General features: G+C 32.9%; 1 protein-coding gene across 3 annotated transcripts in view; it reads right to left on the bottom strand.

Moving 5' to 3' along the window:
* Positions 1 to 2292: 2292 nt before the first annotated feature.
* The window catches only part of LOC106068190 (innexin unc-9-like), a 64654-nt gene continuing 54677 nt past the window's right edge, over positions 2293 to 12269 (bottom strand). For all 3 annotated transcript variants that reach the window (XM_056013634.1, XM_056013635.1, XM_013227502.2), the window contains 3 exons: positions 11194 to 11410; positions 8959 to 9176; positions 2293 to 7864 (listed from right to left, as the gene is read on the bottom strand). In XM_056013634.1, coding sequence (XP_055869609.1) covers positions 7543 to 7864; positions 8959 to 9176; positions 11194 to 11410 — 757 coding nt within the window. In that variant the 3' untranslated portion in view covers positions 2293 to 7542. The remainder of the gene's footprint in view (positions 7865 to 8958; positions 9177 to 11193; positions 11411 to 12269) is intronic.

Raw genomic sequence — 12269 nt, 5'->3', positions numbered from 1 at the left:
ATATAGAGTACAATATTTAGATTACAATATTGCGTATGTTAGAATAAAAGTATAAAATTATTAAATAATAATAATAATAATATTCTTTATTGTCCGTAAGGAAATTTGTGTCTTACAATTTGTGCATTTAAACTTTTTGAAACAGACACCCATTGTTACTATCAGTTTGCGGATTTTATATTATCTTATATAATACAGACGTTACTTCCAAAACGAAGATGATTACGTCATTCGTGTTGTGCATCTAGTCATGCATATTAACTAATGACTTAAATTCTGCCAAGACACTAGTTTTCCTGGCTAGCTCTGGCAGCCCACTCCATGTTCTAATACCACTAGGCAAGAAGGAGCATTTGTATAAATTTGTCCTTGCATATCGAACGAGGAATGTGCCTTTTGAAAATGAATGGTAAGTCATTTTGTCAACAATATGAACTACGCATAAGAGTTGTGATGACATGGAGGCCAATACGAGGAACGCGCAAACATGGACGTCCTCGTATAACTTGGCGCCTCATTTTTACGGAGGACCTCAGAGCAGTGGACACCAGGTGGGAAGAGGCTTCAGACATTGCCAGTTGCAGATCATTGTGGAGACAGCTTGCCGCCAAATGCGCCGAATGGCCCGGGGGGGGGGGTATCTTAGTCTAAGTAAGTAAGTCACTGGAATCCTACCAAAAGACGAACTTGTTCTTAAGAGATCAATTATGATCATCAAAAGATTAACTCATGGCGGCCTTCTTTTTAGTCCATTTATTTTTTTGGTAAGTACTGCAAATCAAAGTGCCGTTTCGACAATTTTAGCAAATCGAGCAAGAGACTAAATTAGATGAAAACAATGCGTTAGCTTAAGTTTTTGAAATCCAAAAAGTGACAGGTGGACAGACATACCACACAACACTTTCCCACTTAATAAGAAAAAAAATCGTAAATTTAGTCCTAAGTTTAATAATAATTTCGCTTAAAAAAGAAACTCATTCAGCCGCATACAAATAAACAACTACATATTACTAAGTGTTTTATGGGACAGAAGTAAGCCTCTTTCTAACCCCTCCCCCCCCCCCCAAAGGCTAGACACAGACTCTAGGCAAAGATTAATTTTACAACGTTAAAACTCCACCTTAGTTATTGCCCTTTTACATCTCCATCCTATTCCGCTGAATGATATATATTTATATCTATAAACATCTAGGTCTAGGGGTTTAAGGATTGGTTGACAGTGGACATGTAGGCCTGTAGCGTAGATACAATAACGAAGACGTGCCGGTACACACACACTCTCTCACAGAGCAATGTGCATGTTTAAACGGACATAAAAACTGCTATTTCTTAAGGATTTAAAAAAAAAAAGGGGGGGGGGGCAATTAACTCAATGTCGTTATATTTTCATTGTTCATTCAGTACTTGATGATAAGTAAATCTTAGATGGTTGAAAAGGATAATAGGATGCGCAAAAGGAGAAAGTGCCGCCATGACACCGGAACTAATATTTCAAGTCAACAATGACTTTCCCTTCTGACACCAGAAGTCATGTTACCCTTGTGAGATGTTACCTCGCGTCGCTGGTGCATGTCACCACGACATTGCCTGCCGAGAATGCATCATGGGAGGTTGAAGGAAATGTCTTTTTTTTTTTTCTTTACAGCGGCAAAATTATGCGTATACCCAGAGGTACATTCTTTTGTACACATTTACATGGAGACATAAGAGTAATACGATTCAGACTTGAAAAGGACTTAAGCCCTTTTATAGATCTAGATCTCGGGCCATCCTAAGCCCAGATATTATATGTTAGTGCTGAATATTTTTTTTTTGGTGGGGGGGGCCCAAGCTAAACCTTTTTTTTTCCTATGGTTAGATCCGGCCCAAAGGACTTTTATATTATTATTATTGCTAAATAAACCATATATTACCTATGAACAAATCGACGGGTGTAGCTGGTGGGTAATACTAAATTTATATATATTCATAGACCCCATCAGCTAATGAAGTTCATATTTGCACAGAATCCAATTTATGTTTCTGGCAGGTATCTTACTACCACCCTATACAAGCATTTATCGTGGGGCCACTTCTCATACTGATGCTGGTTTACTGGGACAGGAAAATGTGGGTGGCATGGAGAAGACCTTTTGTCACACACAGCAGACTACACGAATCATAAAATAATCATAAAATCAAAAAACCGGAAGTCTCAGCAGCAAACAGCTAGAAGCAGACTTCTAACAGGTCTAGATCTAGCCGTTTTCTAAATTGAACAACAAAACTGAAATAAACGACTCTTGACAAATCTTAGGACTATAAAAACTTTTATAAGAAATATGTTTATTGAAATCAGGTTTTGATTTAAAATATTCTGACAATATTTCGTTTTAAACAATAAAAATGTCCAAAATAGAAACATAACATAGCTAGTAGCCTACATAGATGGTTGCATGTCCTTGACCCTGATGTAACAAAATATACACATTTTTTTTTTAGTTACTTAAATCTAGCCTTTACCCAATCAAAACTTTAAGAATGATCTCATTGAGAATACATTTGAAACCACACATTCAATCATGCAATAATGAATTCATACAAAAAAGGAATATAATTTTTTTTTTAAATTGTGAAAACTTAAACAAACAAACAAAAAGAAAAGAAACAAAAATGTTTAAGGCACTTAATTGAATGCCAGATACACCAATTCACTGTGACAAACTTTATTGTACATCAAAATAGAAAGAATGGAATTGGACCCAAACATATCAACAAATACAAATAAAACAATGGAAAATGTTATCATTCAATAAAGTTTGTGATAAAAAAAGAAGACATATTTCCATCAAAAAGCAGCTCATGACAAGGGTTCTTTATTAATTAATTTACCTAAGCCAAAGTCAAAGTTCTGAAATTAATAGTTCAATTTTTTAATTTATTAATAGTAATCATTTTAATTTTTTTTTTTTCATTCTTTGAATACATCTTTTTTTACTTGCTATGACATGCAGAATTTATAAATTGAAAAATAAGACAAGAGATGTGGTGATAGATAAAATGTTAAGAACCCCTGGCTACTGATTTACAGCATACACCAGTCTCACCAAGCGATTCATTTTACAAACATGATTAACTTGCATTCCCATATTTTTCAAAATATATGTTTACAAACTGGCATATGAGGTACATCACTAATAAATTAGGACTAACAGATAATAAATGCATTAGATTTCACAGACGGTATACATATGTCAGTGACACGATAGAGCTTGCACACTATTTCAGAATCCTATAACAACCAAATTGTATATTAAAATACCTGTTAGAATGGCACTGCTTTGGGATGAAGTACACAGCTATTAATGTTATTGTTGGTTAATTTGAAAGAAATGTCAATGACAATGCCCATTAAAAAAAATTTTAAAATGAATAAAACTTTGGAATCCAGTTGAACCAGAAAAGCAATAACAATATCTGGAAATGTGAGTAACATACATTTTTGAAAGGGGTCCTGACCCAAGAAAAGTTGGGAAATATTAAACCTGTATAACTGAATGCACTATAAATAGATACAATTAAAATTTGGCATGCCTTATATATAATGCCACAATTCAATAACCAAATCCAGAACTATGACACTACTAATTTAACAATGGAATGGTGGAAAGAAGTTGAGCTTTGAAATGTTTCAAAAGTTAAGAGGAAATTTATTTATTTTTTTTGTATACCTTATGGCTCACTTTAATAACAAAGGTTGAAAAAGAAGCTTTGTGAAAAAAAAATTAAGCTAAAAAAAAAGGTTTGGTCAAAATGTTTTGGATTCTTTTGGAATGCAGAAGAAAAATGACTGGAAATTTCTGATGTTAGTAACAAAGTATTGTATAGAAGTACAAAAGTCTATTCTTGTACAATAAACAAAAATAAAATATGATGAAATGTTAACACTTCACTATATGAAGTTGACAAAGAAACTTGGTATGACAAATGATTTAAACATAAATGGTTAACAAAACAAAAAAAGGTGAAATACAAAAGGCATAAAAACGGAGTGACTGTCTGAGACATTGATTCCAACACTAACGTTGGGAATAAAAGGATGACGATGGAAGGAGGAGCTGATTTTGATGTGCCACATTGCATTACCTAACATCTAAATAAATCCATTTCTGATCTGAGTCTATATATATAACTACTGAAAATACCTGGGAATCAGATTTAAAAAAAAAAATATATCTTCCCATGATCTTTTTACTTCATAAGCAATCAAACTCACAATAAATGTAGTACAGCCTTATGCTACAACCAATACTCAGAACCTGAATAAAGTCAAACAATTGCCTGGATAAAGCCAAACAATTGCCTGCATAAAGTCAAACAATAGCCTGAATAAAGTCAAACAATTCCCTTCAATTATTTGATCTTCAGACAAATATTTTCTTGGGAAGATAATTTTTCTTTCTCCAGTCCGTTCCAAAAACATTTAGTTTTGTCCTCCAATATCTCCTTTCACAGGCAATGACTTTTAAGAAGTTATAGAAAGTACATTTAAAAAAAAGCACAACAGCAAATACAAATTGTACACACACAAAAATGCATTGATAATAAAGTCAAAGTCAAATAAAGTTTTAATGATCAGTTTTTCAATTAGATTGCTGGTGGCAGGTTTTTGATTCATTCTTTTTGTACAGACATAGAAATTAGTCCGCTACAAATGTACTGCCAGCTTTTTTTCTCTTACATACAACTTTAAATAAGTTTAGAAAAGCAGATTTGATAGATTTCTTTTGAATAAGTAATATACAGTGTTGAGGGGAAAAACAACACATAGACTCTTCAGTTGAAAGCTTCATGGTAATTAATTAAACTAATATATAATTTTTAAAGATTCATATAAAACTCAATGCCGGAATAGTTTTTTACAAGGAAAAATATAAAAAAAATGCCAGAATATAAAAAAAAGTCTGAAAACAAATCTCAAAGTACAATGTGCCATACTGACCTAAAAAAATATTTAAAGTATGCAAATATCAACAGTTTGTAAGTACTAAGTAAGTTTGTTTTGATTTTTTTAATAGTAACTAGTTTTTGATAAAACACTCAAAAATGCATTTTGATGGTAATCGTAAACTGAAAATTAATCAATTTTGCTGTTTTTCGTTGTTAACATGCATTAAAAATTTTAGCTATAAATACATCTAAAAAAAACAAATTTATGAAGCTTAAAAAAAAAAGAATAAATTTAATTTGATTAGATAAAAAAAAAGACATCTGTTTGAAACATCTGTTTACAAGAATTCAAAATTCACACACAAAAAAAAATTATAATGGAAATAATACAAAATACAGCTTTTATTTCTCTCGATGAGCATAATGCCCAACTTTCTAATGCCATTATCTCCTGCAATAAATCAACGTTTCTGAAATCATGTTTGCCAGGCAAAGTACATTTGATTTTGATGCGTAAGAAAAACTATTGGAATGAAAGTGAGGAATTACTTTTTATATTGGTCCAGTCAAAACAAAACAAAAAATGTAAATTCTCCATACCTCTATTCTTACTATTTCTAGAAATAGAAAACTAGTGACATCTTAGCAAGGCAACTAGTGACCACTTAGGAAGACAGCTGTAACTTCTTAGCAAGACAACTAGTGACTTCTTAGCAAGACAACTAGTGAGTTCCTAACAAGACAAAATGCTATACAGGGCTGCCAAAAATATCAATGTAAGCTTGCATAGAGTGATGCAGCAATTATTTGCACATTTCTGGAAGACTGAGAACAACAAAGTCTATGATAATAAAAAAAAGATTTACATTTACAAGGCTGTCACAACCTTAGGAATTGTGCTGACACTGATGAACAAGATAACTATTATCATTTTTAAAATAGATGCAGCATGAATCTTTAAAAAAATATTCTATTTCAGACTGGGCTTTAAGGTCAAAGTTTCTGAAACTTGTCTGGTGCAATATTCAGACTCAAGAAATTAAGATGCTAATTACTAATCCAGACGTTTGGGTACAGACTACTAGACTAAGCTTTGCAATAACTTTGTAACCCTGGAAACTTCAAACTAATATTGGCATTTCAGGCTGTAGCATAGAAATTCATCAGTTTTTTCCCTGAGTCTAATAAAGATGGTGTGTTTAACAACCCCCAAGTAGACAGAATTTGTGTTTATTTCTTTAAAAATACATGTTTAAAAGAAGATTTACCAACGCTGTTCAAATTCCTGTAAGTATGGTGAATTTCGCCAGAAGTTTGTAAAACTAAATGAAAGAAAGAAATTTGAACCCAATTATTCCTTGACTTTTTAAAATGTTATTATTAATGTGCCCTTTTAATAATATTGATCCTCAGATAAAGTTTAGATCAGAGATTGTAAGCCCCAAACTGATCAAGATTGACAATAAGCAGAACCACCTCAACACCAACAAAAATTGTCGTATTTTAAAAACCTAAGCATCAAGGACACATTATTAACAAATAAATAAAGGCCAAACAGCAACAAACAGGATGAGGTCCCTCGCAACACCTATACATACGGAAGACTAAAACTTTTATCTAAACGCCAAGCAAATCAAAAGTGGACATATGTTCACAAAAGCATGCTGGGAAAAAAAGAAAAGAATATGTACCCTAATCCACATTTTTTCCTCAGCGTATTGCCTTCTCTATTATATTTACGGCATGCAATGTTAGTGCTTGTTTAATATGGACTGGGCCTTCTAATATTTATACAAACCTTGTAATCTATTTATGTTGATAAATTATTACCAAAAAAGTTTACAATATTTACATATCTAAAAGAAAATCTATAAAAAAAAAAGAACTACATATTCACATATGTGACATCTCAGATAAACTAAGAACTGAAGTTATCTGGTGGACAATACAGACTGTTTCATGTGTAACCACATCGAATGAAAGTAGTCACTCTAATAAATAACTAAATAATAATATCATTTTATAAAATGGATCCAAGAAGTCTATATCTCCATTGTCCTTAAGATTTTTTAATAAAAAAAAAACTATATAGAAAAGTGTGGCTTGGTTATTCATAAAGTTCAAAGTGAATAAAATGTAAATATGTCAATTAACATTATTCCAGTAATTAAAGAATTTATATAAAGTTTCAAATGTGCATGACAATAAGGAAGCAATATATGAATAGTTTAATCCAACAGCTCACTAGTACATTAAAGTAGAAACTACTGACAACATTGGAATCAGAGGCACTTTAACATGTTTGATTGTGGAATGGTACCATTTAACAAAAGTTTGAACGATAGAAAACATGGAAGAAATACAATGTGGCAATATGTTAAAACTTTATATTAAGTAAAAAAAAAATATGTTTACATTGTGCAGATTTTTGGGAAAGTCGAAACCATATCAGCTTATCATACAACATCCTAAAATATACAAAATGATCTTAGAGGCAAGACAAGACCAACTTACTTTTTAGTCCTCGATGTTAGTGATGGTACTCATAGAGTCACACCAAAAGCAGACTTTTCATGAACAGCTTCCTGCATACCAGAGTGTCGACAAAAATGTTTATTTTGGATAGAGAGCCTCTTTCTCCTTCTCGTTAACAGGCAAAGTGGATGGGTCAAAAGCTGGAGGCTCTTCATCGTTCTTCTTCATCCTCTTGCCTTTGTAGAGTTTCCAGAGTTTGTCTACGAGGTCCGTGGCGACGAGATCAGTCGAGTTCTTAGCAATGACACGTATGACAAAGACACCATCATCACGTAAATATTCATCGGCAAACTTCTGACATAGCTTCTTGTCGAAACCGGTCTGAAGCTCGTTGTTGATTTTTAAGTACTTCTTAATGTAACCTGCACGGTTTCTCTTAAACAAAACACGGTAAAGCCAGCTGAGGAATAAATGAAATGTGTTAAGCCTGTCAGCCTTTTAAAAAAACCTTTAATATTTAAAGCTTCTATTGGGTTATTTAATATGAATCTCAACATTAAGAAGTTAAATTTTTCTTCTAAAATACTGAAATGTAATCATCAGCCTATTTACTACAGAAAAAAAAGCATTTAAGATGAGACCAGATCTTTAGTTTCTCTTAAATAACATGGAGGAATCAATGAAATAATCTTTAAGTTAAAACTCATAGTGAAAGAGATATTTTTTTTTCTTGTTTAAAATAGAATTCTAGAAATATTACCTTTAGAAAACACGTACAAAGTAATGAAAAAAATTAAAATCAATAAATGACTACTTTAACTCTTTCTCTCCTAACTGACGATACCAACGTTGATTCCACCAGAATGTGGTAAAAAATTACGAAGAGAAAGAGTTAAATCTGTACATTTTTGTTTGCTCTGGTACTAAACAAAGTGTAATCTGGCTAGGAAAAGCAAGACAGAACACAATTTTAGAGTATTCATGATCTTCATTACTATAGTAAAAAAAAAAATTAAAAAAATTAAAAATGGTTTGTAGAAGTCTTTTAATTGTAAAGGGTGGAGTATAAAGATCTCCTATGTTTAGAGGGGGCACCATATGGGCTGTAGTGGCAGTAGAGAGGTGGGACAGGTTTCATTTGGTAGGCTAGGCTCTACCATTTTCAATTATGATAACAATGTTTCTTTTTCCCAACCCATCATGACTTGGACAGGTGAACATCATGACTTGGACAGGTGAACATCATGACTTTGTGGAAGCATGTAATGAAAACAAGCTATCTGAAATAGTGACACGTTGTTGAGCTCGGTCGAAAGGCATCTATACCAGACCGGAAAACCATTTTTTAAAACCCATCAAAACTAAACTGTCTTTTATGCACTTTCAGAAATATAAGCACTTTTGTTTTGGCTAGATAGTTGGGTTCCTTTGGTTGATTCATTCAAAATGTGGGAGACTTTATGCCCCTCCCTGTATAAAAGTTGTGATTTGACAAAACAAGGATCATTTTTAAAAAAAGTAGTGAAGTCCATAGTTTCAATGAAATCTTCTCACCTGACTAGGTTGATGCAAGACAAAGTGGCCACAAAGACTAGCCAGAACCAAATGACGATGAAAATTTTCTCATTGAACAGATTGATGGGCAGCACACACTGGACTGTCCAGTTCTGGATGTTCTGCATCTGACGGATCTTGAAGTCACAAAGAGTGATGCGAGGAAACCTTTTGGACTCTTTCCATTCACCATTGCTGTTACCCAGCATCTCCATCACCTGGTAGTTGGAATAGAGATCAGGAACTTTTTTTTAGATCAAAGACTGAAAAGTTTGTAATGTATCAAGTCAATACTGTTTCTGTTAGGTTCTCAACATGTCCATCACCTGGCTGTTTTAAAGCATGTCATAAACTCTTTCAAATAACCAAAATTGTGTATTCCTTTCATTATAATCTTGACCACAACATCTAATACATTGAAAAACTGAAAGACCATCTAGTTCCAGTGTATTTTTAAAAAAAGGTTTGTATGCGTCTCTAGATCCAGATATATTTACCCTTGTATAAAGAAGCTAGTAAGTTGAAAGCATGCCAGTTGTTTTTGAATGAGGAAAAACTTTAAAAAAAAAATTATATCAAGAATAAGGCTTAAAATGAAACCTGAATTTATGATATAAAAAGTACAGTGACTATATGTCTGTTAGTTTTCTCTCACAGATAATACTTTTGAATTTCAATATAAATTGTGCAGTAATGTGATTTCCACATATCAAGCCAAGGATATTTCCTGATCATTCTATTTGGATTAAATTGAATTTGTGGTGCTAAAACAAATTTCCCCTCTCCGACCATGCGGTTTATGGGCAGATGATGTTAAGGTCATGTTTCATATGGTCCACAGTTAACAAGGGTGTCATGTGGCCAGGACAACAACCAACTTTTCCACAACTAATGTCAAGTACCCATTAGAGCTGGGTGGACTCAGAGGTGCCCTAAACATTTTGACCAGGATTTGAACTAAAACAATGTGCTAAACATGTGAAAAAAAAGGTAGACTTATTTTGAAAAACAATTTTAAGCTGCTAGAGCAAAGTAACCAGTTGGGAGTTAGGCTATAAATAAAAGGTCATAAAACTAAATAGACTGTCACAGAGTAATAAAACCAAGGATTTCTTTATGCCTCTTTAAAGACCCACTAATACAAAGAGTTTCTTTATTGCTAAAGACATAATGTGGTTAGCGCATAAGCCACCTCTTTCAGATTGTTTAAAACACAATATATATATAGCATGTTAAATACAGTGAACTTTGTATAATGGAACTATTTTAGTCCTAATAACTGGCTGGTCCAGTTGTATGAACATGTCTAGTGTAACTAAGTGGTTTCCAAACTTAAGGATTCTGTCTTAAAAACTAACTGATTAAGCAATTATGGATTTTATTGTATATTTTAAGGATTCCCCCCCCCCCCTCCCCCATTGTCCTTGAAAAATCAAATAAATGTTAGCATTTAAAATTCTCTTAAAACTTTATTTCAATAATTTGTTTCTTTACATTTTGGTACACAATCAGGAAATTTTTTAGATCAAAGCCTGAAAATATTGTTGTGCACTTAACTTATACAAATATGAGGCACTGTTTCTATATCAGGGTCAGGGGTTCGAATCCTGGTGAAGCATGGGATTTTTAATTTCGGGATCTTTGGTGAGTCCACCCAGCTATAACATTAATTGGAGAAAGGTAAAGGCGGTAGGTCATGGTGCTGGCCACAAAAGCAGATGACATTTACATCATATGCCTTAGAGACCACAAGGTATGAAATGGGGACTGACTTATGCAAAACTAAACTTTTTTTTGTCTATTCACCAATAGTCTCTATTTCAGGTAGCACATGTACTATCCAGTTCACATACAAATACAAATAACCCATACAAATAACAAGCCAGCAGCTTCATGAGCATTAAAATGCTAGTTTGATATACACGAACTGTGTGCTTCAACCATTAGACCATGTCCGTTAATTACTTGTTTTTATTTAGGCTAAGAGCAATGCTAAGAATAAATTATATGTAAATGGGCTGGCAGAGAAGTATTGCTTTATTAAAGGAAAACAAAATGGCTCTATAAATATCTTTTAAAGTGCTTTGAATTTAACTCTTGATGCAATATCACACATCTAAAACTGTATTAAAAAAAAAAAAAAAAAAGTTATTTAAATCCCCTTTTTTAAATCACACATATTTTGAAAAGGTGAATGGGTTCAATTATAAATGTCACCCCTTTAGAGGTCCTTACCTCAAAGCCATAAAGATTGTAGTCCTGAGACAGAAAAGCGTTGAGGATAAAAAATTGGGAGATGACATTGGCTGCATAGACCACTTTGACAAACAGGTAGAAGGCTGTCAGGTAGGTGCCAGCACGCTTGTTGCAGAAGAAACAGCAAATCTTTGCCATCATCTGCTTGGCCCGCACCAGGCGGTTCCAATGGTACTCTCTGTGGGTCTCTAGCCACCTAATAAAAACATGAAAAAAGAAAACACTCTCTTGTAAACTCAAAATAAACACACAAAAAAATATATAAACATAAAAAAACTAAAAACAGTTAATGTGTCACCTTTAACAAGTGTGATAGGCCTTGTGGTTTATGTTATATGATGTTTGAGTTTCTTGTACAGGGTGTATTAGATGTGTTTAAACTACTTATGGACATACACATTAACAAGATGTAAGGACTACGTTCAGACCATAAGATACTTGAATAAAGTTTAATGCTTGAAAGCCACTGTCGAGTTTCTGTCCATAATAAGATGATGTCACAATGAATTCTTGACACCAACTGACTAATAATAACATAATTAAACCAAAAAACCAATAATCTGTGATGTCACTAAATGTTTTCATCAACTATGTTGCGCCTCTATACTAACTGTCTAACACTAGCCTCTTCAGATCAAATCATGTTGATTTATATATGTGTATTAACACTTTATGAACAGCTAAAAATTGTAACTAAAACCCATAAAGTGATGTTCCATGTGATCAATAAAAGGATGTTGCTGATCTGATTTTTATCAGAAGAAAGAAAGTAGAACACCTAAACAGTAAAGAAATATCAGACAAGAAAACCAACGACTTAGCAGAGTTTAAGTCACATATTGACATGTATGACAAGATTGACATGATTGAAATTCTTTGGACACAAATATCTGCTCTTTTGAAATCACGTCTTTAATTTATAAGATAAGATAAGATGCAGTAAAAGTTTGAAATCATTTTGAATCACAACTAATCAATGGCCAGCTGCTGCATATCCTTTTATATCTTCCTTATAAAGGTAAATTCATTCAATTTGCTAAGGACAACTGCTTGCC

This window comes from Biomphalaria glabrata, chromosome 16, assembly GCF_947242115.1.
Source record: "Biomphalaria glabrata chromosome 16, xgBioGlab47.1, whole genome shotgun sequence".
NCBI classification, from domain to species: Eukaryota; Metazoa; Mollusca; class Gastropoda; family Planorbidae; genus Biomphalaria; species Biomphalaria glabrata.
This window is presented reverse-complemented; position numbering and strand designations above follow the sequence as displayed.